This window comes from Oncorhynchus nerka, linkage group LG14 (genome assembly GCF_034236695.1).
Source record: "Oncorhynchus nerka isolate Pitt River linkage group LG14, Oner_Uvic_2.0, whole genome shotgun sequence".
In the NCBI taxonomy this organism is placed as follows: Eukaryota; Metazoa; Chordata; class Actinopteri; order Salmoniformes; family Salmonidae; genus Oncorhynchus; species Oncorhynchus nerka.
The window spans coordinates 21,237,756-21,265,705 of NC_088409.1; the positions used below are offsets into that span (position 1 = coordinate 21,237,756).

The 27,950-nt window shown below is 42.0% G+C and overlaps 1 protein-coding gene across 2 annotated transcripts; it reads left to right on the forward strand.

The window, feature by feature from the left end:
• Positions 1–27,887, forward strand: LOC115122042 (phosphatidylinositol 4-phosphate 5-kinase type-1 alpha-like). Of its 2 annotated transcripts, none has more exons than XM_065027750.1 (16): positions 1–96; positions 10,075–10,109; positions 10,558–10,641; positions 10,870–11,000; positions 11,422–11,539; positions 11,663–11,815; positions 25,318–25,617; positions 25,697–25,932; positions 26,045–26,128; positions 26,581–26,629; positions 26,749–26,833; positions 26,927–27,097; positions 27,248–27,380; positions 27,485–27,550; positions 27,643–27,736; positions 27,836–27,887. In XM_065027750.1, exons 1-16 carry the CDS (start codon positions 51–53, stop codon positions 27,836–27,838), a joined length of 1,788 nt encoding a protein of 595 aa, XP_064883822.1. In that variant the 5' UTR covers positions 1–50; the 3' UTR covers positions 27,839–27,887. The 2 variants fall into 2 exon arrangements, with proteins under 2 accessions (XP_064883822.1, XP_064883821.1); XM_065027749.1 differs by lacking the exon at positions 1–96 and adding an exon at positions 3,800–3,905.
• Positions 27,888–27,950: the final 63 nt, after the last annotated feature.

A 27,950-nucleotide genomic window follows, 5' to 3' on the forward strand; every position in this document is an offset into this window, starting at 1 on the left:
TACCCATACCAAAGATTTGTTCTATCTGTTCCGATACCGGCCAATCCAAAATGGCGACCGCCGTTCCAGTTGATTCGGGATTGACTGCTCCGACAGGTATCTATAATAACTAATTTAGGTCTCCGTTAAGTAGTTTGCACGAAAATGCAATCTAATTAACGTAGCTACAGATTCAGCATAGCCTGTAGCTGAATATGGTCATTTTGTCTCAATTCAACTGACTTAATTTCTCCTGTCTGAGCTAGCTAACGTCATCACCGTTGCTGTTAGCCAGTTTGCTAACGTCAACAATCGGATCGGATGGATTGCGTTATAACTAGCTAGGCATCTAACGTTACCAACTAGCGTTACACGCTTGAAATTGGGTCATGTACTTTATGGTGTTTGTAGTTAGGGCTTGGGATGGGATAGTCGCACCCGAAAATTTGGTTATTTTCAATAATATGTTGCTAGTTAATGTTAGGTCACCCTGAACGGGGCAAATTCTCCAACTCCAGCAGTGTTAACTAACTACAGTAGTTGGCTAATTTACTGCCTCTAACTATTTTCCATGCTCGAAACCAGTGGGCCTTTGTTGATCTTTTGTCATATTTGCCGCATCTCGTAGTAGGACAAAACATCTGTTAATTGATGTTAGCCGGCTAACTAGCCAACCCAACAAACTGAGGCCAGCCAGCAATGTTGGCTAGCTAACTAGGTGTGTGTTGAATATTTACTTGTAATGCCAGCACAATTGTTTTCGTGGATAGAAAGTGGTGCTCATGTCTATGTTGTTGACACAGTAATGTTGTTCTGCAGCTTTTGGACTCATGAAAAAAAACAGGTTAAGTAACGTTAGTTTAGGGTGGAATGGATACAGATTTAGCTTTCACGGGAGATATTTTTTTAATTTAACTAGGCAACTGTCCAGATTTAACTGTCTTGTCCAGAAGAATTACGACAGAGTTTTACCTTGTCAGCTCGAGGATTCGATCTTTCAACCTTAGTTACTGGCCCAACGCTCTAACCTACCTGATAATAAGCAATAGTCTGAGTAATGTAGGCCTATGTGGTGCTCTGTCATCATTCCAGCACATTTACAGAGAACTTCACTGGAAGTCACAGAGAGGAAGAGGAATTCACGGGGAGCCCTGACTAGAGCTGGGATCGGTACATAAATCCATATCGCGTTAAATTGCCTGAATTAATGCGAGAACGATACGTTTATAACATTAATTTATTTAACCTTTATTTAAGAACAAATTCTTATTTTCAATGACGGCCTAGGAACAGTGGGTTAACTGCCTGTTCAGGGGCAGAACGACAGATTTGTACCTTGTCAGTTCGGTTACTAGCCCAACGCACTAACCACTAGGCTACCCTGCCGCCCCATTAATGTTCGCCACAGTTTTTTTTTTAAACCATCCTTTATACTACTACTGGTTTGATGGTTGTAGTTATCAATTGAACAATTGCCCAAATTAGCCAACTTAATTAATTTCAAACTTCAAAATGTTCTAGTATAGGCTATGGATCAAAATGAACGATATCAGCAAAATGTCTGCGTTAAGTGATCAGTGTTGATCATTTTTGGTTTATTTCCCCAGGTCTAGTCCTGACTGATTTGGTTTTTGGTTGTGGTCACATTATTCACTTGTTCAGAATCAGTTGATATCAGAGGTTATGATGTGAACAGTCACGCTGGGTCAGGACAGAAGAGTGTTCTCCACTTTTCTAAGCCTGTTATCGTACAGGCTCTTATCAGCTTGACTACGGTGTTTGTTACAGTTGATCTTCCCTTGGTACTGTAGTAGCTAGCCAGTTTGAGTCAGGTCATGAGAATAGACATGTCTGTTTTGGTCCCGCAATAACAAGCCTGATTGCTTTATGGGGATCTAAGTCTGACTACAGGACTGCGAACTAGGCCAGTGAACACACACACATACAAATGATACAGGGTGTTCTCACTATATACAGTACCAGTCAAAAGTTTGGACACATTCATTGCACAGCTTTTCTTTATTTTTACATTGTAGAATAATAGTGAAGACATCAAAACTATGAAATAACACATATGGAATCATGTAGTAGCCAAAAAAGTGTTCAACAAATAAAAATATATTTTATATTTGAGATTCTTCAAAGTAGCCACCCTTTGTATTGATGACAGCTTTGCATACTCTTGGCATCCTCTCAACCAGCTTCATGAGGAATGTTTTTTGAAGGAGTTCCCACATATGCTGAGCACTTGTTGGCTGCTTTTCCTTCACTCTATGGTCCAACTTGGGTTGAGGTCGGCTGATTTTTGGAGGCCAGGTCATCTGATGCAGCACTCATCACTCTCCTTGGTCAAATATCCCTTACACAGCCTGGAGGTGTGTTTTGGGTCATTGTTTTGTTGATAAACAAATGATACCCCCACTAAGCCAAACCAGATGTGATGGCGTATTGCTGCAGAATGCTGTGGTAGCCAATCTGGTTAGGTGTGCCTTGTATTCTAAATAAATCACTGACAATGTCACCAGCAAAGCACCATCACATCTCTCCCATGCTTCGCAGTGGGAACCACATATGCAGAGATCATCCATTCACCTGCTCTGCGTCTCACAAAGACATGCCGGTTGGAACCAAACATTTCACATTTGGACTCATCAGACCAAAGGACAGATTTCTACCGGTCTAATGTCCACTGTTTGTTTTTCTTGGCTCAAGCAAGTCTCTTCTTCTTATTGGTGTCATTTTAGTGATTTGTTTGCAGAAATTTGACCATGAAGGCCTGATTCACTCTGAATTCTCCGCTGAACAGTTGATGTTGAGATGTCTGTTGCTTGAACTCTGTGAAGCATTTATTTGGGCTGCAATTTCTGAGGCTGGTAATTCTGAGGCGGCAGGTAGCTTAGAGCGTTGGGCCACTAACTGGACGGTTGCTAGTTCGAATCCCCAAGCTGACAAGGTAAAAATGTGTCGTCCTGCCCCTGAACCCACTGTTCTTAGGCCGTCATTGTAAATAAGAATTTGTTCTTAACCTCTGCAGCAGAGGTAACTCTGGGGCTTCCTTTCCTGTGGTGGTCCTCATGAGAGCCAGTTTCATCATAGTGCTTGATGGTTTTTGTGACTGCACTTGAAGAAACTGATTTGGCTCAAATGCATTAAGAAGGAAATAAATTCCACAAATTAACTTTTAACAAGGCACACCTGCTAATTAAATTGCATTCCAGGTGACTACCTCATGAAGCTGGTTGAAAGAATGCCAATAGTGCCAAAGCTGTCATCAAGGTTAAGGTGGCTACTTTGAAGAATCTCAAATATATGAAATATTTTGATTTGTTTAGCTTTTTTGGTTACTACATGATTCCATATGTGTTATATCATAGTTTTGATGTCTTCACTATTATTCTACAATGTCGAAAAAAAGTACAAATAAAAACCCTGGAATGAGTAGGTGTCCATACTTTTGACTGGTACTGTATAAGTTCATAAATTAGGCCAATAACCAGCACATTTACTCTACTCTGTCAGACAAAAATAGGGGAGTTTCCCATATTATTGCTCTACATGCAGGCTACAGTACAGGCTGCTAGCAGGCAAACAGCCAACATGTGTTTTGAACTGAACTGCGCTGGCACTGGGAGATATGTTTAGTATGCACGCACCCTCATTGTAACTGTGGAAATGTTTGGACACAATGTCGCACTAGGATGTTATTTAAATCCTATTGTAAAAACAAGCTTTTCTTAAATGGAGCGCTGCTGGTTTCTAGATCTCTGTAGCATGTGGTCCATTTAGGCTAATTTAGAGGCGAGCAATATGATTGAAGCCTAATTTGGTTGCATGCATGCCTTGTTCATGTGTAACTGGTTGTGGTTGTTCTGTATCTTCTTCCATAGACATTAGGACTCAGTTCTGGAGGAGAGCCTTGCAGAGAGGTACCTGCATGGTGTTGCAGTGTGTGTTTGTGTGTGAGGGAGCGGCTGAGCGTGTGCTTCGTTCCTGTGAGTGCCTCTTACAGGCATTACAGGGCTTTGTGGCATTTGAGCAAGATGAGAGCAAGCAAAGGACGAGTGGACCAAATACAGGCTGTTAATGGTTGTTTTCTATTGTTCGTGTTTGCTATCTATTGTGTGTGCAATGCATTTTGCAGTGAAATGGCTACAACATGGTTTAGCAAGACACAGTGCCTCTCCACTCCCTGAAATAACTAATACTTGTGGTGTTTGCTCAAGTAATGTGGATTGGTTTAATTGATTGATTTCATCCATCTCACAATTTGAATAGGCCTAGCCTAATATCACAGACAAATAGCCTAAAGGCTGTTTCCTGTTTCGCTATCAGTACCCCACCTTTCCATGATATATTTTCAGTAGGTCTCCCTCCTCTTGCCTCTCACTGTCCTCAACATAACTCTGACCTGCCCACACTATTACAATAACAGCAGACACGTTTTTTTGCCAACTGGTTGTAATATCACTATGTTGAAACTCAGAAATAGCTGTTGCTATTGGTTACAGGCCTGAAGTTCTCATGGAGTGGGTGAGAAGGCGAATCTCGCACACGCACACAATTTTAAATGGCGAATCCTTTTGTGAGGAGCACATATTTCAAGCATTGTCATGACGATGTGATAACATTGAGAAAATACCAGACATATTTTGCTTCTAGATTTTTCACACACGTGTTTGCTGTGTTTCTCTAAGTTGGCATGTTTGTCGCACAAATTGGCAATGTTTTACAATAGGCTATTGGATGTTATCTCTTGGGCTGGATAAAGTTGGAGCTGGGCCTGGGGTCTGCAGGGTTGAATTTATTCTTAGAGAGGATTGGTAATGAGCACATCCCTACCAAAAAGGAAGATGGCAACTCGGTGAGTCACAGGGAAAGTCCCAAGCTTAGTTTGGGTGATGGAAAAAGTTTAGTCATTGCCTGTTGTAGAGGACCCAGTGGTCTGGACACAGTATCAGACTGGGGTTATGTCTGCCAGAGACCTGTGATAGAGGATCCAGTGGTCTAGACACAGTATCAGACTGGGGTTATGTCTGCCAGAGACCTGTGATAGAGGATCCAGTGGTCTAGACACAGTATCAGACTGGGGTTATGTCTGCCAGAGACCTGTGATAGAGGATCCAGTGGTCTAGACACAGTATCAGACTGGGGTTATGTTTTGCAGAGACTGGCGTATGTCCCTGTGTCGATGCCAAGAGTTCTCGTAATTTCCTCCCACCATCCTGATTAGAGGTCGACCGTTTATGATTTTTCAACGCCGATACTGATTATTGACGGACCAAAAAAGCAGATACCGATTTAATCGGCTGATTTAAAAAAAATGTATTTATTTGTAATAATGACAATTACAACAATACTGAATGAACACTTATTTTAACTTAATATAATACATCAATAAACATCTATTTAGCTTCAAATAAATAATGAAACATGTTCAATTTGGTTTAAATAATGCAAAAACAAAGTGTTGGAGAAGTAAAAGTGCAATATGTGCCATGTAAAAAAGCTAACGTTTGAGTTCCTTGCTCAGAACGTGAGAACATATGAAAGTTGGTGGTTCCTTTTTACATGAGTCTTCAATATTCCAAGGTAAGAGGTTTTAGGTTGTACTTAATATAGTATTTATAGGACTATTTCTCTCTACCATTTGTATTTCATATACCTTTGACTATTAGATGTTCTTATAGGCACTATAGTATTGCCAGTGTAACAGTAAAGCTTCCGTCCCTCTCCTCGCCCCTATCTGGGCTCGAACCAGGAACACATCGACAACAGCCACACTTCAAGCAGCGTTACCCACCCACAAAGGCCGCGGCCCTTGCAGAGCAAGGAGAATAACTACTCCAAGTCTCAGAGCGAGTGACGCTTGAAACGCTATTAGCGCACACCCAGCTAACTAGCTAGCCATTTCACATTGGTTACACCAGCCATTAGGCTGACAGGCTTGAAGTCATAAACAGAGCTGTGCTTACGAAGAGCTGCTGGCAAAACGCACGAAAGTGCTGTTTGAAGTGCTGTTTGCCTACCATCGCTCAGTCAGAATGCTCAATCAAATCATAGACTTAATTATAACATAATAACACACAGAAATACGAGCCTTTGGTCATTAATATGGTCGAATCCGGAAACTATAATTTCGAAAACAAAACATGTATTTTTTCAGTGAAATACGGAACCGCTCTGTATTTTATCTAACGGGTGGCATCTCTAAGTCTAAATATCCTTGTTACATTGCACAACCTTCAATGTTATGTCATAATTACGTACAATTCTGGCAAATTAGTTTGCAATGAGCCAGGCTGCCCAAACTGTTGCATATACCCTGACTCTGCGTGCAGTGAACGCAAGAGAAATTACACAATTTCACCTGGTTAATATTGCCTGCTAACCTGGATTTATTTTAGCTAAATATGCAGGTTTAAACATTTATACTTCTGTGTATTGATTTTAAGAAAGGCATTGGTGTTTATCGTTAGGTACAGTCGTGCAACGATTGTGCTTTTTTCACAAATGTGCTTTTGTTAAATCATCCCCCAGCGTTGCATCAATTATATGCAATGCAGGACACTCTAGATAAACTAGTAATATCATCAACCATGTGTAGTTATAACTAGTGATTATGATTAATTGTTTTTTATAAGATAAGTTTAATGCTAGCTAGCAACTTACCTTGGCTTCTACTGCATTCGCATAACAGGCAGGCTCCTCGTGGAGTGCAATGAGAGGCAGATGTTAGTGTTGGACTAGTTAACTGTAAAGTTGCAAGATTAGATCCCCCGAAGCTGACAAGGTGAAATCTGTCTTTCTGCCCCTGAACAAGGTAGTTAAACCCACCTTTCCTAGACCAGTTAACCCACTGTTCCTAGACCAGTTAACCCACCGTTCCTAGGCCGTCATTGAAAATAAGAATGTGTTCTTAACTGACTTGCCTAGTTAAATAAAGGTATAAAAAAATTAAAAAATAATTGACAAAAAAAAGGCTAAATCGAAGCCCAAAAATACAGATTTCCGATTGTTATGAAAACTTGAAATCGGCCATTCCGATTAATCGCCCGACCTCTAATCCTGATCTTTGCCTGTATCCGCTGTTCCCCTTTAAACCTTATACCAGGCTATGTCCACTCATCGCTCTCTATTTCTGTGTGTGTGTGGTGTGTTATGCAGCGAGTGGACAGTTAACTTGTTGCCCTTCCGCAGCTCTATGCTCTCTCTCACAGTATCTGCTCTGTGGTAGACTGTCTGAGAGGGAATGTCTGCTGTAATACTATACTGTCTGGAGATGGAGAGGCACTAAGTAACAGATAGGCAGTCAGTAAGGGTAGTTGTAACTAAATGTTGTAACTACAAGCTACAACATTTGGTGTTTTAGAATTTAGTGAAAAACGTCATACAAATGCAATGCATCCTGAGCAGTGACTGAAGTACAAGGGTTCTTGGATTGTTTTAGGCTTGAGGCAAAGGCCCAACCACAACAGCATCCAGGGCAGGCTGACATGGAAGCAGCATTAGAGGGAAAAGTGGTTTAAATCTAGAGCACAATGTGAATGGGAGCAGCACTTAGCCTAGGCCTATCCATTCCTGTGGCTGTGTAGGTCTAACCATGGCTCGGCATCTGTGGAAAATTACACATTTGATGGCTGTTTTTGTAATTAAATAGAGTGGTTGTCAAGCATTTACAATGACAAATTTCTTCTCAAGTCAAAATTACGCTGAAGTTCTAGGTTTTGTGCATGGAGTGGAAAGAATGCAATGAAGCAATTCGGACACTGGGGTTGGGCGATTGTACGATCGCATCATTGATGATGACATCTCGATGGCCCATTCCTCCATGCAGATCTCCTCTAGAGCAGTGATGTTTTGGGGCTGTTGCTGGGCAACACGGACTTTAAACTCCCTCCAAAGATTTTCTATGGAGTTGAGATCTGGAGACTGGCTAGGCCACTCCAGGACCTTGAAATGCTTCTTACGAAGCCACTCCTTCGTTGCCCGGGCGGTGTGTTTGGGATCATTGTCATGCTGAAAGACCCAGCCACGTTTCATCTTCAATGCCCTTGCTGATGGAGGAGGTTTTCACTCAATCTCACGATACAAGGCCCCATTCATTCTTTCCTTTACAACGGATCAGTCATCCTGGTCCCTTTGCAGAAAAACAGCCCCAAACCAAACCATTTCCACCCCCATGCTTCACAGTAGGTATGGTGTTCTTTGGATGCAACTCAGGATTCTTTGTCCTCCAAACACGACGAGTTGAGTTTTTACCAAAAAGTTATATTTTGGTTTCATCTGACCATATGACATTCTCCCAATCTTCTTCTGGATCATCCAAATGCTCTCTAGCAAACTTCAGACTGGCCTGGACATGTACTGGTCCCAGCTCTCTGCAGGTACTTCACTAGGTTACCCCCGTGTGGTTCTGGGATTTTTGCTCACCGTTCTTGTGATCATTTTGACCCCACGGGGTGAGATCTTGCGTGGAGCCCCAGATCGAGGGAGATTATCAGTGGTCTTGTATGTCTTCCATTTCCTAATAATTGCTCCCACAGTTGATTTCTTCAAACCAAGCTGCTTACCTATTGCAGATTGTCTTTCAGCCTGGTGCAGGTCTACAATTTTGTTTCTGGTGTCCTTTGACAGCTCTTTGGTCTTGGCCATAGTGGAGTTTGGAGTGTGACTGTTTGAGGTTGTGGACAGGTGTCTTTTATACTGATAACGACTTCAAACAGGTGCCATTAATACAGGTAACGAGTGGAGGACAGAGGAGACTCTTAAAGAAGTTACAGGTCTGTGAGAGCCAGAAATCTTGCTTGTTTGTACGTGACCAAATACTTATTTTCCACCATAATTTGCAAATAAATTCATAAAAAATCCTACAATGTGATTTTCTGGATTTTTTTTCTTCTCATTTTGTCTGTCATAGTTGAAGTGAACCTATGATGAAAATTACAGGCCTCTCTCATCTTTTTAAGTGGGAGAACTTGCACAATTGGTGGCTGACTAAATACTTTTTTGCCCCACTATATGTTAAACTATCGTTTGACATCGAGATGTCATCATCAATGATGCGATCGTACAATCGCCCAACCCCAGTTTCCGAATTGCTTCATTGCAGTCTTTCCACTCCATGCACAAAACCTAAAACTTCAGCGTAATTTTGACTTGAGAAGAAATTTGTCATAGTAAATGCTTGACAACCACTCTATTTAATTACAAAAACAGCCATCAAATGTGTAATTTTCCACAGATGCCCTGATAATCTTTTAGCATATTCTGCAAGTGCCTTGGGTAAGGTCTGCTGGCTCACCTTTGTCATATGGCCTGAAATTGAGCGAAAAACTGCCAAACCGGCGAAGACGTGCTTTTCCCTCCACTAAAAGTCAGCCATAGTTCTTTTTCTGATTTTGCATTGGCAGGCTACACTATAGTTACTAAGTGAAATCCACTTTTTGAAACTGACTGAAAGTAGCCTAATGGAAGAAAGAATGTCACATGTGCTTTTCCAGATGATCAAGATGAAATAACAATACACTGGAAACGGCCTTAATATTTGTTTTAAAAGGTCTACTAATATAACTGATATCTGAGTCTTTTTATGGACAAGAGAATAATACACCTTCCAGTTTGAAAATCCTTCTGTAGCCAAGAACAAGGTAGAAATAATAAGTCTTGTTTTGAACAATGATTTAATGAACTTGTTTGTGGCTTTTGTAACAATTTGAATAAGAACAATGACGACATGCCCCAAATCACAGTTCTGGTATAACCAATGTGTCTTTTTATATTGCGTTCTTCCCGCCAATTGACCCAATGTATATCAACGACGTTTGGATGGGACGATGTGTAATTCCAGACATCACACAACCCGATCAGACTCTTTTAATGCAGGTTCCTTCCTCCATAAACTACTATACTATATGACAAGTTCATCACTACAGCTGTCTAGCATGACTCTAGCTCTGTGATTATTAGCTAGGTTCTGTCGGTAACTATTAGATTCTAAGAGGACTGAGTTGCGCATGGAACATGGAGGAGCCTAACGAAAATAGGCCCATCACTATACTCTCTAATATGTTTTCCTTTTTTCTCTCTCCTCTCAAGGGTCCAGTGCGTCTCGGAAAGTGGCATCTCCAGAGGTAAGACAGACACCATCCCTGACTCACAAAACCACTAATTACAGCACTCTGCTGATCATGCTGGAGCACTGTTGATGAAACTGTGTTTTCCACTACCTTTAGGTTTAGGGAACAATGTGTGTATTTACGCAACATTTATAGACCCTGGTGAAGATGTGTTGTGTATCACCTCTCTGTCTAGGGAGAAGACACAGGATATGTGGAAAGGGAGGGGGAACTGGTTTTGATGGTTTCTGTGTGTCAATGGCTGATGTTTACCTTTAAGCCGTGTGTCATAAAACCAAACAATGGAGAGAACAGGGTGACGCTGAAACTTGTTTTAATGGAGTCAAACACACAACTCTACAGTGCATTTCTTTAGTTTCTTAATACCTTTTATTTCTTCCCATGCTCTCTTCCATCTCTCTCTCCCTCTTTCTCTTTCATCCTGTCTCTCTCTGTGTCTCAGATTCCTGGATCCAGTCAGAGTATGAAGAAGACCATTGGACACAGAGGAGTTGAGACGAACACTGGGGAGACCACCTATAAGAAGGTCAGCATGGGGTCAACACACACACACACCACATGTGTGCTAAAATTACTCGTAGCCTGAAACACTTCCTCGTCCACAGCCAATGATGACTCGCAGAATGTAATATACACAAGCATTTGAGAATCATAGATTAATTATAACATGTGAATTCCTCGGAAACAATGAATTTATCAATTTCTCTTGACAAGCGTCCATTTCTCCATTTCTCTCTTCCACTTCCCCCTCCAGACCACGTCGTCAGCCCTGAAAGGAGCAATTCAGCTGGGCATCACTCACACTGTGGGCAGCCTGAGTCAGAAGGCTGAGAGGGATGTTCTCATGCAGGACTTTGTGGTGGTCGAGAGCATCTTCTTCCCCAGGTTAGACGTGTGTGTGTCACTGTGTGTGTCACTGTGTGTGTGTCACTGTGTGTGTGTCACTGTGTGTGTGTCACTGTGTGTGTCACTGTGTGTGTCACACGTAGCACACTACCCCAGAGCACCTGCATGAGGTATGGGGGCCCCCCTGACTCCCCCAAAAATATAAGTTGGGCCCCCCAGATACTATATGAGCATGTCATAAACTATGAAGGAAATGTTTATAATGACAGGAAATTGGCTTTAAAACTGAAACACGTTCTCTCAGCCTCATGGCAAAATGTGTAAAATAGCATGAGATTAGCTAGGAAACAATTTTTTTCCTGAACTGTGCTACACCACTGGTCTGTGCCCATCTTGCATTTATGCTTGAACGAAGTCTTCCTGTATTCAGCACTCATTAACACCCTTCTCTCTGTCTCAGTGAGGGCAGTAACCTGACCCCTGCCCACCACTACAGTGATTTCAGGTTTAAGACCTACGCCCCCATCGCCTTCCGCTACTTCAGAGAACTCTTTGGCATCCGGCCAGACGACTACCTGGTCAGTAGATTACAAAAATTCACTTAATTGAATCTGTTTGATTGGCTGTAGTTCTCTATGGTTGATTGGTTGTGTCTGGTTGTAGTTCTGTGGTCAGGATGCTACCTAACTCCTCTCCTACAGTACTCTCTGTGTAACGATGGCCTGATAGAGCTGTCTAACTCCGGCGCCAGCGGCTCTCTCTTCTACGTGTCCAGTGATGATGAGTTCATTATCAAGACGGTGCAGCACAAAGAGGCTGAGTTTCTCCAGAAGCTACTGCCAGGATACTTCATGGTGAGATATTGAAGGGGTGGGGACTTCATGGAGAGATACAGTTGAAGTCGTAAGTTTACATACACCTCAGCCAAAAACATTTCAACTTAGTTTTTCACAATTCCTGACATTTAATCAGTAAAAAATTCCCTGTTTAAGGTCAGTTAGGATCACCACTTTTATTTTAAGAATGTGAAATGCCAGAATAATAGTAGAGAGAATAATAGTAGAGAGAATTATTTCAGCTTTTATTTCTTTCATCACATTCCCAGTGGGTCAGAAGTTTACATACACTCAATTAGTATTTGGTAGCATTGCCTTTATATTGTTTAATTGGGTCAAACGTTTTGGGTAGCCTTCCACAAGCTTCCCACAATAAATTGGGTGAATTTTGGCCCATTCCTCCTGACAGAGCTGGTGTAACTGAGTCAGGTTTGTTGGTCTCCTTGCTCGCACACACTTTTTCAGTTCTGCCCACAAATTTTCTATAGGATTGAGTTCAGGGCTTTGTGATTGCCACTCCAATACCTTGACTTTGTTGTCCTTAAGCCATTTTGTCACAACTTTGGAAGTATGCTTGGGGTCTTTGTCCATTTGGAAGACCCATTTGTGACCAAGCTTTAACTGATGTCTTGAGATGTTGCTTCAATATATCCACGTAATTTTCCCCCCTCATAATGCCATCTATTTTGTGAAGTGCACCAGTCCCTCCTGCAGCAAAGCACCCCCACAACATGATGCTGCCACCCCCGTGCTTCACAGTTGGGATGGTGTTCTTCGGTTTGCAAGCCTCCCCCTTTTTCCTCCAAACATAACGATGGTCATTACAGCCAAACAGTTTTATTTTTGTTTCATCAGACCAGAGAATCATAAAACACGGGACGAGATGTTAAAAACTGTCCATTGTGCCAATAGATGGAATACACTCACATGATATTTGCTGTGATGTTGACAGAGTGGCATGGGAGGTTTATTTCTCCATTTCTCCAAAAAAGTACGATCTTTGTCCCCATGTGCTGTTGCAAACCGTAGTCTGGATTTTTTATGGCGGTTTTGGAGCAGTGGCTTCTTCCTTGCTGAGCGGCCTTTCAGGTTGTGTCGATATAGGACTCGTTTTACTGTGGATATAGATACTTTTGTACCTGTTTCCTCCAGTATCTTCACAAGGTCTTTTGCTGTTGTTCTGGGATTGATTTTCACTTTTCGCACCAAAGTACGTTCATCTCTAGGAGACAGAACACGTCTCCTTCCTGAGCGGTGTGATTGCTGCATGGTCCCATGGTGTTTATACTTGCATACTATTGTTTGTACAGATGAACGTGGTACCTTCAGGTGTTTGGAAATTGCTCCCAAGGATGAACCAGATTTATTTTGATTTTCCCATGATGTCAAGCAAAGAGGCACTGAGTTGGAAGGTGAGATCCTTCATGGTGAGATGTTGGAGGAGGAGATCCTTCATGGTGAGATGTTGGAGGAGGAGATCCTTCATGGTGAGATGTTGGAGGAGGAGATCCTTCATGGTGAGATGTTGGAGGAGGAGATCCTTCATGGTGAGATGTTGGAGGAGGAGATCCTTCATGGTGAGATGTTGGAGGAGGAGATCCTTCATGGTGAGATGTTGGAGGAGGAGATCCTTCATGGTGAGATGTTGGAGGAGGAGGAGGGAGGGGGGGTTCATAGCGAGATATTGAAGGAGATGGTGTGGGGAGATTCTTCGGTGGCCTGTGTGTTTTAGTGTTTATATAATACCTAGCTGTCTGCGGTGGCCTGTGTGTTTTAGTGTTTATATAATACCAAGCTGTCTGCGGTGGCCTGTGTGTTTTAGTGTTTATATAATACCTAGCTGTCTGCGGTGGCCTGTGTTTTAGTGTTTATATAATACCTAGCTGTCTGCGGTGGCCTGTGTTTTAGTGTTTATATAATACCTAGCTGTCTGTGGTGGCCTGTGTTTTAGGGTTTATATAATACCTAGCTGTCTGTGGTGGCCTGTGTGTTTTAGTGTTTATATAATACCTAGCTGTCTGTGGTGGCCTGTGTTTTAGTGTTTATATAATACCTAGCTGTCTGCGGTGGCCTGTGTTTTAGTGTTTATATAATACCAAGCTGTCTGCGGTGGCCTGTGTGTTTTAGTGTTTATATAATACCTAGCTGTCTGCGGTGGCCTGTGTGTTTTAGTGTTTATATAATACCTAGCTGTCTGCGGTGGCCTGTGTTTTAGTGTTTATATAATACCTAGCTGTCTGCGGTGGCCTGTGTTTTAGTGTTTATATAATACCAAGCTGTCTGCGGTGGCCTGTGTTTTAGTGTTTATATAATACCTAGCTGTCTGCGGTGGCCTGTGTTTTAGTGTTTATATAATACCTAGCTGTCTGCGGTGGCCTGTGTTTTAGTGTTTATATAATACCTAGCTGTCTGCGGTGGCCTGTGTTTTAGTGTTTATATAATACCAAGCTGTCTGCGGTGGCCTGTGTTTTAGTGTTTATATAATACCTAGCTGTCTGCGGTGGCCTGTGTTTTAGTGTTTATATAATACCTAGCTGTCTGCGGTGGCCTGTGTTTTAGTGTTTATATAATACCTAGCTGTCTGCGGTGGCCTGTGTTTTAGTGTTTATATAATACCAAGCTGTCTGTGTTTTAGTGTTTATATAATACCTAGCTGTCTGCGGTGGCCTGTGTTTTAGTGTTTATATAATACCTAGCTGTCTGCGGTGGCCTGTGTTTTAGTGTTTATATAATACCTAGCTGTCTGTGGTGGCCTGTGTGTTTGAGTGTTTATATAATACCTAGCTGTCTGTGGTGGCCTGTGTTTTAGTGTTTATATAATACCAAGCTGTCTGTGGTGGCCTGTGTGTTTTAGTGTTTATATAATACCTAACTGTCTGTGGTGGCCTGTGTGTTTTAGTGTTTATATAATACCTAGCTGTCTGTGGTGGCCTGTGTTTTAGTGTATATATAATACCTAGCTGTCTGTGGTGGCCTGTGTGTTTTAGTGTTTATATAATACCTAGCTGTCTGTGGTGGCCTGTGTTTTAGTGTTTATATAATACCTAGCTGTCTGTGGTGGCCTGTGTTTTAGTGTTTATATAATACCTAGCTGTCTGCGGTGGCCTGTGTTTTAGTGTTTATATAATACCTAGCTGTCTGTGGTGGCCTGTGTGTTTTAGTGTTTATATAATACCTAGCTGTCTGTGGTGGCCTGTGTTTTAGTGTATATATAATACCTAGCTGTCTGTGGTGGCCTGTGTGTTTTAGTGTTTATATAATACCTAGCTGTCTGTGGTGGCCTGTGTTTTAGTGTTTATATAATACCTAGCTGTCTGTGGTGGCCTGTGTTTTAGTGTTTATATAATACTTAGCTGTCTGTGGTGGCCTGTGTTTTAGTGTTTATATAATACCAAGCTGTCTGCGGTGGCCTGTGTTTTAGTGTTTATATAATACCTAGCTGTCTGCGGTGGCCTGTGTTTTAGTGTTTATATAATACCAAGCTGTCTGTGTTTTAGTGTTTATATAATACCTAGCTGTCTGTGGTGGCCTGTGTTTTAGTGTTTATATAATACCAAGCTGTCTGTGTTTTAGTGTTTATATAATACCAAGCTGTCTGTGGTGGCCTGTGTGTTTTAGTGTTTATATAATACCTAACTGTCTGCGGTGGCCTGTGTGTTTTAGTGTTTATATAATACCTAGCTGTCTGTGGTGGCCTGTGTTTTAGTGTTTATATAATACCTAGCTGTCTGTGGTGGCCTGTGTTTTAGTGTTTATATAATACCAAGCTGTCTGTGGTGGCCTGTGTTTTAGTGTTTATATAATACCTAGCTGTCTGCGGTGGCCTGTGTTTTAGTGTTTATATAATACCTAGCTGTCTGTGGTGGCCTGTGTGTTTTAGTGTTTATATAATACCTAGCTGTCTGTGGTGGCCTGTGTTTTAGTGTTTATATAATACCAAGCTGTCTGTGGTGGCCTGTGTGTTTTAGTGTTTATATAATACCTAACTGTCTGCGGTGGCCTGTGTGTTTTAGTGTTTATATAATACCTAGCTGTCTGTGGTGGCCTGTGTGTTTTAGTGTTTATATAATACCTAGCTGTCTGCGGTGGCCTGTGTTTTAGTGTTTATATAATACCTAGCTGTCTGTGGTGGCCTGTGTTTTAGTGTTTATATAATACCTAGCTGTCTGTGGTGGCCTGTGTGTTTTAGTGTTTATATAATACCTAGCTGTCTGTGGTGGCCTGTGTTTTAGTGTTTATATAATACCTAGCTGTCTGCGGTGGCCTGTGTTTTAGTGTTTATATAATACCAAGCTGTCTGCGGTGGCCTGTGTGTTTTAGTGTTTATATAATACCTAGCTGTCTGTGGTGGCCTGTGTTTTAGTGTTTATATAATACCAAGCTGTCTGTGGTGGCCTGTGTTTTAGTGTTTATATAATACCTAGCTGTCTGCGGTGGCCTGTGTTTTAGTGTTTATATAATACCTAGCTGTCTGCGGTGGCCTGTGTTTTAGTGTTTATATAATACCTAGCTGTCTGCGGTGGCCTGTGTTTTAGTGTTTATATAATACCTAGCTGTCTGTGGTGGCCTGTGTGTTTTAGTGTTTATATAATACCTAGCTGTCTGTGGTGGCCTGTGTTTTAGTGTTTATATAATACCAAGCTGTCTGTGGTGGCCTGTGTGTTTTAGTGTTTATATAATACCTAACTGTCTGCGGTGGCCTGTGTGTTTTAGTGTTTATATAATACCTAGCTGTCTGTGGTGGCCTGTGTGTTTTAGTGTTTATATAATACCTAGCTGTCTGCGGTGGCCTGTGTTTTAGTGTTTATATAATACCTAGCTGTCTGTGGTGGCCTGTGTTTTAGTGTTTATATAATACCTAGCTGTCTGTGGTGGCCTGTGTGTTTTAGTGTTTATATAATACCTAGCTGTCTGTGGTGGCCTGTGTTTTAGTGTTTATATAATACCAAGCTGTCTGTGGTGGCCTGTGTTTTAGTGTTTATATAATACCTAGCTGTCTGCGGTGGCCTGTGTTTTAGTGTTTATATAATACCTAGCTGTCTGCGGTGGCCTGTGTTTTAGTGTTTATATAATACCTAGCTGTCTGCGGTGGCCTGTGTTTTAGTGTTTATATAATACCTAGCTGTCTGTGGTGGCCTGTGTGTTTTAGTGTTTATATAATACCTAGCTGTCTGTGGTGGCCTGTGTTTTAGTGTTTATATAATACCAAGCTGTCTGTGGTGGCCTGTGTGTTTTAGTGTAACTGTCTGCGGTGGCCTGTGTGTTTTAGTGTTTATATAATACCTAGCTGTCTGTGGTGGCCTGTGTGTTTTAGTGTTTATATAATACCTAGCTGTCTGTGGTGGCCTGTGTTTTAGTGTTTATATAATACCTAGCTGTCTGTGGTGGCCTGTGTTTTAGTGTTTATATAATACCTAGCTGTCTGTGGTGGCCTGTGTTTTAGTGTTTATATAATACCTAGCTGTCTGTGGTGGCCTGTGTTTTAGTGTTTATATAATACCTAGCTGTCTGCGGTGGCCTGTGTTTTAGTGTTTATATAATACCAAGCTGTCTGCGGTGGCCTGTGTGTTTTAGTGTTTATATAATACCTAGCTGTCTGCGGTGGCCTGTGTTTTAGTGTTTATATAATACCTAGCTGTCTGCGGTGGCCTGTGTTTTAGTGTTTATATAATACCTAACTGTCTGCGGTGGCCTGTGTGTTTTAGTGTTTATATAATACCTAGCTGTCTGCGGTGGCCTGTGTGTTTTAGTGTTTATATAATACCTAGCTGTCTGTGGTGGCCTGTGTGTTTTAGTGTTTTATATAATACCTAGCTGTCTGTGGTGGCCTGTGTGTTTTAGTGTTTATATAATACCTAGCTGTCTGTGGTGGCCTGTGTTTTAGTGTTTATATAATACCTAGCTGTCTGTGGTGGCCTGTGTGTTTTAGTGTTTATATAATACCTAGCTGTCTGTGGTGGCCTGTGTTTTAGTGTTTATATAATACCTAGCTGTCTGCGGTGGCCTGTGTTTTAGTGTTTATATAATACCTAGCTGTCTGTGGTGGCCTGTGTTTTAGTGTTTATATAATACCTAGCTGTCTGCGGTGGCCTGTGTTTTAGTGTTTATATAATACCTAGCTGTCTGTGGTGGCCTGTGTTTTAGTGTTTATATAATACTTAGCTGTCTGTGGTGGCCTGTGTTTTAGTGTTTATATAATACCAAGCTGTCTGCGGTGGCCTGTGTGTTTTAGTGTTTATATAATACCTAGCTGTCTGCGGTGGCCTGTGTGTTTTAGTGTTTATATAATACCAAGCTGTCTGCGGTGGCCTGTGTTTTAGTGTTTATATAATACCTAGCTGTCTGCGGTGGCCTGTGTTTTAGTGTTTATATAATACCAAGCTGTCTGTGTTTTAGTGTTTATATAATACCTAGCTGTCTGTGGTGGCCTGTGTTTTAGTGTTTATATAATACCTAGCTGTCTGCGGTGGCCTGTGTTTTAGTGTTTATATAATACCTAACTGTCTGCGGTGGCCTGTGTTTTAGTGTTTATATAATACCTAACTGTCTGCGGTGGCCTGTGTGTTTTAGTGTTTATATAATACCTAGCTGTCTGCGGTGGCCTGTGTGTTTTAGTGTTTATATAATACCTAGCTGTCTGTGGTGGCCTGTGTGTTTTAGTGTTTTATATAATACCTAGCTGTCTGTGGTGGCCTGTGTGTTTTAGTGTTTATATAATACCTAGCTGTCTGTGGTGGCCTGTGTTTTAGTGTATATATAATACCTAGCTGTCTGTGGTGGCCTGTGTGTTTTAGTGTTTATATAATACCTAGCTGTCTGTGGTGGCCTGTGTTTTAGTGTTTATATAATACCTAGCTGTCTGCGGTGGCCTGTGTTTTAGTGTTTATATAATACCTAGCTGTCTGTGGTGGCCTGTGTTTTAGTGTTTATATAATACCTAGCTGTCTGCGGTGGCCTGTGTTTTAGTGTTTATATAATACCTAGCTGTCTGTGGTGGCCTGTGTTTTAGTGTTTATATAATACTTAGCTGTCTGTGGTGGCCTGTGTTTTAGTGTTTATATAATACCAAGCTGTCTGCGGTGGCCTGTGTGTTTTAGTGTTTATATAATACCTAGCTGTCTGCGGTGGCCTGTGTGTTTTAGTGTTTATATAATACCAAGCTGTCTGCGGTGGCCTGTGTTTTAGTGTTTATATAATACCTAGCTGTCTGCGGTGGCCTGTGTTTTAGTGTTTATATAATACCAAGCTGTCTGTGTTTTAGTGTTTATATAATACCTAGCTGTCTGTGGTGGCCTGTGTTTTAGTGTTTATATAATACCAAGCTGTCTGTGTTTTAGTGTTTATATAATACCTAGCTGTCTGTGGTGGCCTGTGTTTTAGTGTTTATATAATACCAAGCTGTCTGTGGTGGCCTGTGTTTTAGTGTTTATATAATACCTAGCTGTCTGCGGTGGCCTGTGTTTTAGTGTTTATATAATACCTAGCTGTCTGCGGTGGCCTGTGTTTTAGTGTTTATATAATACCTAGCTGTCTGTGGTGGCCTGTGTGTTTTAGTGTTTATATAATACCTAGCTGTCTGTGGTGGCCTGTGTTTTAGTGTTTATATAATACCAAGCTGTCTGTGGTGGCCTGTGTGTTTTAGTGTTTATATAATACCTAACTGTCTGCGGTGGCCTGTGTGTTTTAGTCTTTATATAATACCTAGCTGTCTGCGGTGGCCTGTGTGTTTTAGTCTTTATATAATACCTAGCTGTCTGTGGTGGCCTGTGTGTTTTAGTGTTTATATAATACCTAGCTGTCTGTGGTGGCCTGTGTGTTTTAGTGTTTATATAATACCTAGCTGTCTGCGGTGGCCTGTGTTTTAGTGTTTATATAATACCTAGCTGTCTGTGGTGGCCTGTGTTTTAGTGTTTATATAATACCTAGCTGTCTGTGGTGGCCTGTGTGTTTTAGTGTTTATATAATACCAAGCTGTCTGTGGTGGCCTGTGTTTTAGTGTTTATATAATACCTAGCTGTCTGCGGTGGCCTGTGTTTTAGTGTTTATATAATACCAAGCTGTCTGCGGTGGCCTGTGTGTTTTAGTGTTTATATAATACCTAGCTGTCTGCGGTGGCCTGTGTTTTAGTGTTTATATAATACCTAGCTGTCTGCGGTGGCCTGTGTTTTAGTGTTTATATAATACCAAGCTGTCTGTGTTTTAGTGTTTATATAATACCTAGCTGTCTGTGGTGGCCTGTGTTTTAGTGTTTATATAATACCTAGCTGTCTGCGGTGGCCTGTGTTTTAGTGTTTATATAATACCTAGCTGTCTGTGGTGGCCTGTGTGTTTGAGTGTTTATATATTACCTAGCTGTCTGTGGTGGCCTGTGTTTTAGTGTTTATATAATACCAAGCTGTCTGTGGTGGCCTGTGTGTTTTAGTGTTTATATAATACCTAGCTGTCTGCGGTGGCCTGTGTTTTAGTGTTTATATAATACCTAGCTGTCTGTGGTGGCCTGTGTTTTAGTGTTTATATAATACTTAGCTGTCTGTGGTGGCCTGTGTTTTAGTGTTTATATAATACCAAGCTGTCTGCGGTGGCCTGTGTGTTTTAGTGTTTATATAATACCTAGCTGTCTGCGGTGGCCTGTGTGTTTTAGTGTTTATATAATACCTAGCTGTCTGCGGTGGCCTGTGTTTTAGTGTTTATATAATACCTAGCTGTCTGCGGTGGCCTGTGTGTTTTAGTCTTTATATAATACCTAGCTGTCTGTGGTGGCCTGTGTGTTTTAGTGTTTATATAATACCTAGCTGTCTGCGGTGGCCTGTGTTTTAGTGTTTATATAATACCTAGCTGTCTGTGGTGGCCTGTGTTTTAGTGTTTATATAATACCTAGCTGTCTGTGGTGGCCTGTGTGTTTTAGTGTTTATATAATACCTAGCTGTCTGTGGTGGCCTGTGTTTTAGTGTTTATATAATACCTAGCTGTCTGCGGTGGCCTGTGTTTTAGTGTTTATATAATACCAAGCTGTCTGCGGTGGCCTGTGTGTTTTAGTGTTTATATAATACCTAGCTGTCTGCGGTGGCCTGTGTTTTAGTGTTTATATAATACCTAGCTGTCTGCGGTGGCCTGTGTTTTAGTGTTTATATAATACCAAGCTGTCTGTGTTTTAGTGTTTATATAATACCTAGCTGTCTGTGGTGGCCTGTGTTTTAGTGTTTATATAATACCTAGCTGTCTGCGGTGGCCTGTGTTTTAGTGTTTATATAATACCTAGCTGTCTGTGGTGGCCTGTGTGTTTGAGTGTTTATATATTACCTAGCTGTCTGTGGTGGCCTGTGTTTTAGTGTTTATATAATACCAAGCTGTCTGTGGTGGCCTGTGTGTTTTAGTGTTTATATAATACCTAACTGTCTGCGGTGGCCTGTGTGTTTTAGTGTTTATATAATACCTAGCTGTCTGCGGTGGCCTGTGTGTTTTAGTGTTTATATAATACCTAGCTGTCTGTGGTGGCCTGTGTGTTTTAGTGTTTTATATAATACCTAGCTGTCTGTGGTGGCCTGTGTGTTTTAGTGTTTATATAATACCTAGCTGTCTGTGGTGGCCTGTGTTTTAGTGTATATATAATACCTAGCTGTCTGTGGTGGCCTGTGTGTTTTAGTGTTTATATAATACCTAGCTGTCTGTGGTGGCCTGTGTTTTAGTGTTTATATAATACCTAGCTGTCTGCGGTGGCCTGTGTTTTAGTGTTTATATAATACCTAGCTGTCTGTGGTGGCCTGTGTTTTAGTGTTTATATAATACCTAGCTGTCTGTGGTGGCCTGTGTTTTAGTGTTTATATAATACTTAGCTGTCTGTGGTGGCCTGTGTTTTAGTGTTTATATAATACCTAGCTGTCTGCGGTGGCCTGTGTTTTAGTGTTTATATAATACCAAGCTGTCTGCGGTGGCCTGTGTGTTTTAGTGTTTATATAATACCTAGCTGTCTGCGGTGGCCTGTGTTTTAGTGTTTATATAATACCTAGCTGTCTGCGGTGGCCTGTGTTTTAGTGTTTATATAATACCAAGCTGTCTGTGTTTTAGTGTTTATATAATACCTAGCTGTCTGTGGTGGCCTGTGTTTTAGTGTTTATATAATACCTAGCTGTCTCGGTGGCCTGTGTTTTAGTGTTTATATAATACCTAGCTGTCTGTGGTGGCCTGTGTGTTTGAGTGTTTATATATTACCTAGCTGTCTGTGGTGGCCTGTGTTTTAGTGTTTATATAATACCAAGCTGTCTGTGGTGGCCTGTGTGTTTTAGTGTTTATATAATACCTAACTGTCTGCGGTGGCCTGTGTGTTTTAGTGTTTATATAATACCTAGCTGTCTGCGGTGGCCTGTGTGTTTTAGTGTTTATATAATACCTAGCTGTCTGTGGTGGCCTGTGTGTTTTAGTGTTTTATATAATACCTAGCTGTCTGTGGTGGCCTGTGTGTTTTAGTGTTTATATAATACCTAGCTGTCTGTGGTGGCCTGTGTTTTAGTGTATATATAATACCTAGCTGTCTGTGGTGGCCTGTGTGTTTTAGTGTTTATATAATACCTAGCTGTCTGTGGTGGCCTGTGTTTTAGTGTTTATATAATACTTAGCTGTCTGTGGTGGCCTGTGTTTTAGTGTTTATATAATACCAAGCTGTCTGCGGTGGCCTGTGTGTTTTAGTGTTTATATAATACCTAGCTGTCTGCGGTGGCCTGTGTGTTTTAGTGTTTATATAATACCAAGCTGTCTGCGGTGGCCTGTGTTTTAGTGTTTATATAATACCTAGCTGTCTGCGGTGGCCTGTGTTTTAGTGTTTATATAATACCAAGCTGTCTGTGTTTTAGTGTTTATATAATACCTAGCTGTCTGTGGTGGCCTGTGTTTTAGTGTTTATATAATACCAAGCTGTCTGTGTTTTAGTGTTTATATAATACCTAGCTGTCTGTGGTGGCCTGTGTTTTAGTGTTTATATAATACCAAGCTGTCTGTGGTGGCCTGTGTTTTAGTGTTTATATAATACCTAGCTGTCTGCGGTGGCCTGTGTTTTAGTGTTTATATAATACCTAGCTGTCTGTGGTGGCCTGTGTTTTAGTGTTTATATAATACCTAGCTGTCTGTGGTGGCCTGTGTGTTTTAGTGTTTATATAATACCTAGCTGTCTGTGGTGGCCTGTGTTTTAGTGTTTATATAATACCTAGCTGTCTGCGGTGGCCTGTGTTTTAGTGTTTATATAATACCAAGCTGTCTGCGGTGGCCTGTGTGTTTTAGTGTTTATATAATACCTAGCTGTCTGCGGTGGCCTGTGTTTTAGTGTTTATATAATACCTAGCTGTCTGCGGTGGCCTGTGTTTTAGTGTTTATATAATACCAAGCTGTCTGTGTTTTAGTGTTTATATAATACCTAGCTGTCTGTGGTGGCCTGTGTTTTAGTGTTTATATAATACCTAGCTGTCTGCGGTGGCCTGTGTTTTAGTGTTTATATAATACCTAGCTGTCTGTGGTGGCCTGTGTGTTTGAGTGTTTATATATTACCTAGCTGTCTGTGGTGGCCTGTGTTTTAGTGTTTATATAATACCAAGCTGTCTGTGGTGGCCTGTGTGTTTTAGTGTTTATATAATACCTAACTGTCTGCGGTGGCCTGTGTGTTTTAGTGTTTATATAATACCTAGCTGTCTGCGGTGGCCTGTGTGTTTTAGTGTTTATATAATACCTAGCTGTCTGTGGTGGCCTGTGTTTTAGTGTATATATAATACCTAGCTGTCTGTGGTGGCCTGTGTGTTTTAGTGTTTATATAATACCTAGCTGTCTGTGGTGGCCTGTGTTTTAGTGTTTATATAATACCTAGCTGTCTGCGGTGGCCTGTGTTTTAGTGTTTATATAATACCTAGCTGTCTGTGGTGGCCTGTGTTTTAGTGTTTATATAATACCTAGCTGTCTGTGGTGGCCTGTGTTTTAGTGTTTATATAATACTTAGCTGTCTGTGGTGGCCTGTGTTTTAGTGTTTATATAATACCAAGCTGTCTGCGGTGGCCTGTGTGTTTTAGTGTTTATATAATACCTAGCTGTCTGTGGTGGCCTGTGTGTTTTAGTGTTTATATAATACCTAGCTGTCTGCGGTGGCCTGTGTTTTAGTGTTTATATAATACCAAGCTGTCTGTGTTTTAGTGTTTATATAATACCTAGCTGTCTGTGGTGGCCTGTGTTTTAGTGTTTATATAATACCAAGCTGTCTGTGTTTTAGTGTTTATATAATACCTAGCTGTCTGTGGTGGCCTGTGTTTTAGTGTTTATATAATACCAAGCTGTCTGTGGTGGCCTGTGTTTTAGTGTTTATATAATACCTAGCTGTCTGCGGTGGCCTGTGTTTTAGTGTTTATATAATACCTAGCTGTCTGCGGTGGCCTGTGTTTTAGTGTTTATATAATACCTAGCTGTCTGTGGTGGCCTGTGTGTTTTAGTGTTTATATAATACCTAGCTGTCTGTGGTGGCCTGTGTTTTAGTGTTTATATAATACCAAGCTGTCTGTGGTGGCCTGTGTGTTTTAGTGTTTATATAATACCTAACTGTCTGCGGTGGCCTGTGTGTTTTAGTGTTTATATAATACCTAGCTGTCTGTGGTGGCCTGTGTTTTAGTGTTTATATAATACCTAGCTGTCTGCGGTGGCCTGTGTGTTTTAGTGTTTATATAATACCTAGCTGTCTGCGGTGGCCTGTGTGTTTTAGTGTTTATATAATACCTAGCTGTCTGCGGTGGCCTGTGTTTTAGTGTTTATATAATACCTAGCTGTCTGCGGTGGCCTGTGTGTTTTAGTGTTTATATAATACCTAGCTGTCTGCGGTGGCCTGTGTTTTAGTGTTTATATAATACCTAGCTGTCTGTGGTGGCCTGTGTTTTAGTGTTTATATAATACCAAGCTGTCTGTGGTGGCCTGTGTGTTTTAGTGTTTATATAATACCTAACTGTCTGCGGTGGCCTGTGTGTTTTAGTGTTTATATAATACCTAGCTGTCTGTGGTGGCCTGTGTGTTTTAGTGTTTATATAATACCTAGCTGTCTGTGGTGGCCTGTGTTTTAGTGTTTATATAATACCTAGCTGTCTGTGGTGGCCTGTGTGTTTTAGTGTTTATATAATACCTAGCTGTCTGTGGTGGCCTGTGTTTTAGTGTTTATATAATACCTAGCTGTCTGTGGTGGCCTGTGTGTTTTAGTGTTTATATAATACCTAGCTGTCTGCGGTGGCCTGTGTTTTAGTGTTTATATAATACCTAGCTGTCTGTGGTGGCCTGTGTGTTTTAGTGTTTATATAATACCTAGCTGTCTGCGGTGGCCTGTGTTTTAGTGTTTATATAATACCTAGCTGTCTGTGGTGGCCTTTGTGTTTTAGTGTTTATATAATACCTAGCTGTCTGTGGTGGCCTGTGTTTTAGTGTTTATATAATACCTAGCTGTCTGTGGTGGCCTCGTCTTTTTTTCACTCTCCTCCTCTCCTTTCTACCCGTCCCTTCCCTCTCTATAGAACCTGAATCAGAACAAACGGACCCTGCTCCCTAAGTTCTACGGTCTGTACTGCATCCAGGCGGGAGGGAAGAACATCCGCCTGGTGGTGATGAACAACCTGCTGCCCCGCGTGGTCCACATGCACCATAAGTACGACATGAAGGGTTCCACCTATAAGAGACGGGCCTCAGCCAAGGAGAGGGACAAGACTTTTCCCACCTTTAAAGACCTGGACTTCATCCAGGACCTGCCTGATGGACTACTGCTGGAGACGGACAACTACAACGCCCTTAGCAAGACCATCCAGAGAGACTGCCTGGTGAGGGAGGGAGGGTGTGTGTGTGTGCTGTTTGGGTCTACTGTATAGTAACTCTTATGTGTTTGTGTGTGTGCTCCAGCTCCTGCAGAGTTTTAAAATCATGGACTACAGTCTACTGGTGGGGATCCATAACCTGGAGCAGGCTAGTAGAGAGAGGGAGCGAGGTGTGGGGCAGATGGGGGACAGTGGGGGGTCAGAGGGGGCGGTGACCCCAGACCAGCGCCGACCCCAGGCCCAGAAAAGTCTATACTGCACAGCCATGGAGTCTATACAGGGAGAGGCCCGCGGGAAGGGAGCCCTGGAGTCTGAGGACCAGTGAGTCAATCAATACATCACACAATATTACCTTAGGAAAATATGCAAACTGTCACGTAAATCAGGATTTGTTTATGGTGATTGGTTGGTGTGGCATATGATGTCATTTCAGTATGGGCGGGATCCCAGCCAGGAACTCTAAAGGAGAGAGGTTGCTGGTCTTTATCGGCATCATCGACATTCTGCAGTCCTACAGGTAGGTGCTTGTGTTTCTTTGTGTGTGTGCGTTCTTGTGTACAGACGTCATACAATTTCACATGGTAATATAATGACACAGTACTCAAAGTATTGGGAAAGTGACACATTTTTTGTTTTACCCCAGCATTTTGGATTTGAAATGATACACTGATCTGGTATGGTTGAAAATACACTCAAATCAAAGCTTGACAGTCTGCACTTTAACCTCATAGTCATTGTATCATTTTAAATCCAATAAGTGCTGGGGTACAGAGCCAAGACAACAACAAATGTGTCACTGTCCCAATACTTTTGGAGCTCACTGTATATACCATTTAGCAGATGCTTTTATACAAAGCGACTTAGTCATGCGTGCTTATATTTTACGTATGGATGGTCCCGGGAGTCGAACCCACTATCCTGGCGCCATGCTTTACCAACTGAGCTACGTTCACGAAGACTGTTTTTCAGGTTCATCAAGAAGTTGGAACACTCGTGGAAGGCCCTCGTCCATGATGGGGTAAGATCCTACACACACACACATTACCTGTAGTACATTATGAAAGATGTGTCAGATCTGCCACTGCTTATGTCAGGCCTATGTCAGGTTATAACTGGTTTATTCCTTTTCCTCTGTAGGATACAGTGTCGGTGCACAGACCAGGCTTCTACGCTGAGCGCTTCCAACAATTCATGTGTAACACAGTGTTCAAGAAGATCCCATGTAAGACTGCTGTGTGTGTGTGTGTCTTCTGTTTCAATATCTACTTTTTATGATATGACGTGCTGTCGTTATTTTGTTTTCCCCACCCCTCAGTGAAGCTCTCCCCATCCAAGAAGTCTCGTGGTGGGGGTCCGGGGGGTCTGAGGAGAGCTCCTACTCTGGGAGGCCCCACCCCCCTCTCCCACGCTGCTGGACAGTCTGTGGTGGACTCTCGACTCGTCTACCAATCACACTTCAACAAGGCTGACGCAGAGGGAGACAGTGGTGAGTGAACAGTTAACACAATCAATGTTTGTATGTTTGATCAGAGGTCAAGGTGGACCAGAGCTACATGAAGTGCATATGGACAAGGGATTAGGGGTGGACTTGGAATTGTGCCATTAGTTCCCCTCTTTACTCCCTCTTTCTCTTCAGGCATGCAGTCGGGCAGGCCAGACCTGGTGCCAAGGACCCCTCCCCTGGCGGGAGGGTCAGGGGATGCGGAGGCCAACTTTTCCACGTCCTCATTAGGAAGCACAGGACTCACCTCCTCCTCTCCTCCGCTACAGTAACACATCCCTCCATCCCTTCTCCTCCACAAAGTCAGTCCTCCTCTTCAAGTCATCCATTTCTCATGTGTTTCTCGCCCTCTCTCTCGCACTCTCTCTCTAGGTCAGTAGGGGTTGAAGTACATAGAGCAGTAACAAGCACAGACCAAGACCACGGTATCTCCCACAGGTACACAAATGAATTACACCACTGATTCATGTATTCCCACTTACGTGAACACACACACACACCCTTATCAGTCTTCTCTCTCTGTCTCTCAGTATGGGTGCGGAAGTGGAAGCGTCAGGTGATCAGTCGGGTAATGAAGATGCCATCTCACTATCAGACATTGTCCCAGAGACTAACATCTGCTTTGTAAGTCTGGCCCAATCCTTTTCCTCCTCCTCTTCTTAAGATCTTCACTATGGTGTTTCCCATGGCTCACTGGCCTCCCTCCCTGTGTGTCCCCCACAGTAACAACTGATCTGGAGTCATCTGAGGAAAAGGTGATTCTGGAACCAAGGAGGTGGGTGGAAGAGTGAGAGGGGGAGAGTAGTCTTGCATCCTCCATTCTCACTCTGTCGATCCA

What these genes read in the sequence shown, in the direction of transcription:
- LOC115122042 (XM_065027749.1), top strand. Translation starts at nt 3,815, where the DNA reads ATGCCTTGTTCATGTGTAACTGGTTGTGGTTGTTCTGTATCTTCTTCC. An exon ending in GGAAAGTGGCATCTCCAGAG is followed by an intron (nt 10,110 to 10,557) that starts GTAAGACAGACA and finishes TCTGTGTCTCAG; the next exon opens with ATTCCTGGATCCAGTCAGAG. An exon ending in GGGAGACCACCTATAAGAAG is followed by an intron (nt 10,642 to 10,869) that starts GTCAGCATGGGG and finishes TTCCCCCTCCAG; the next exon opens with ACCACGTCGTCAGCCCTGAA.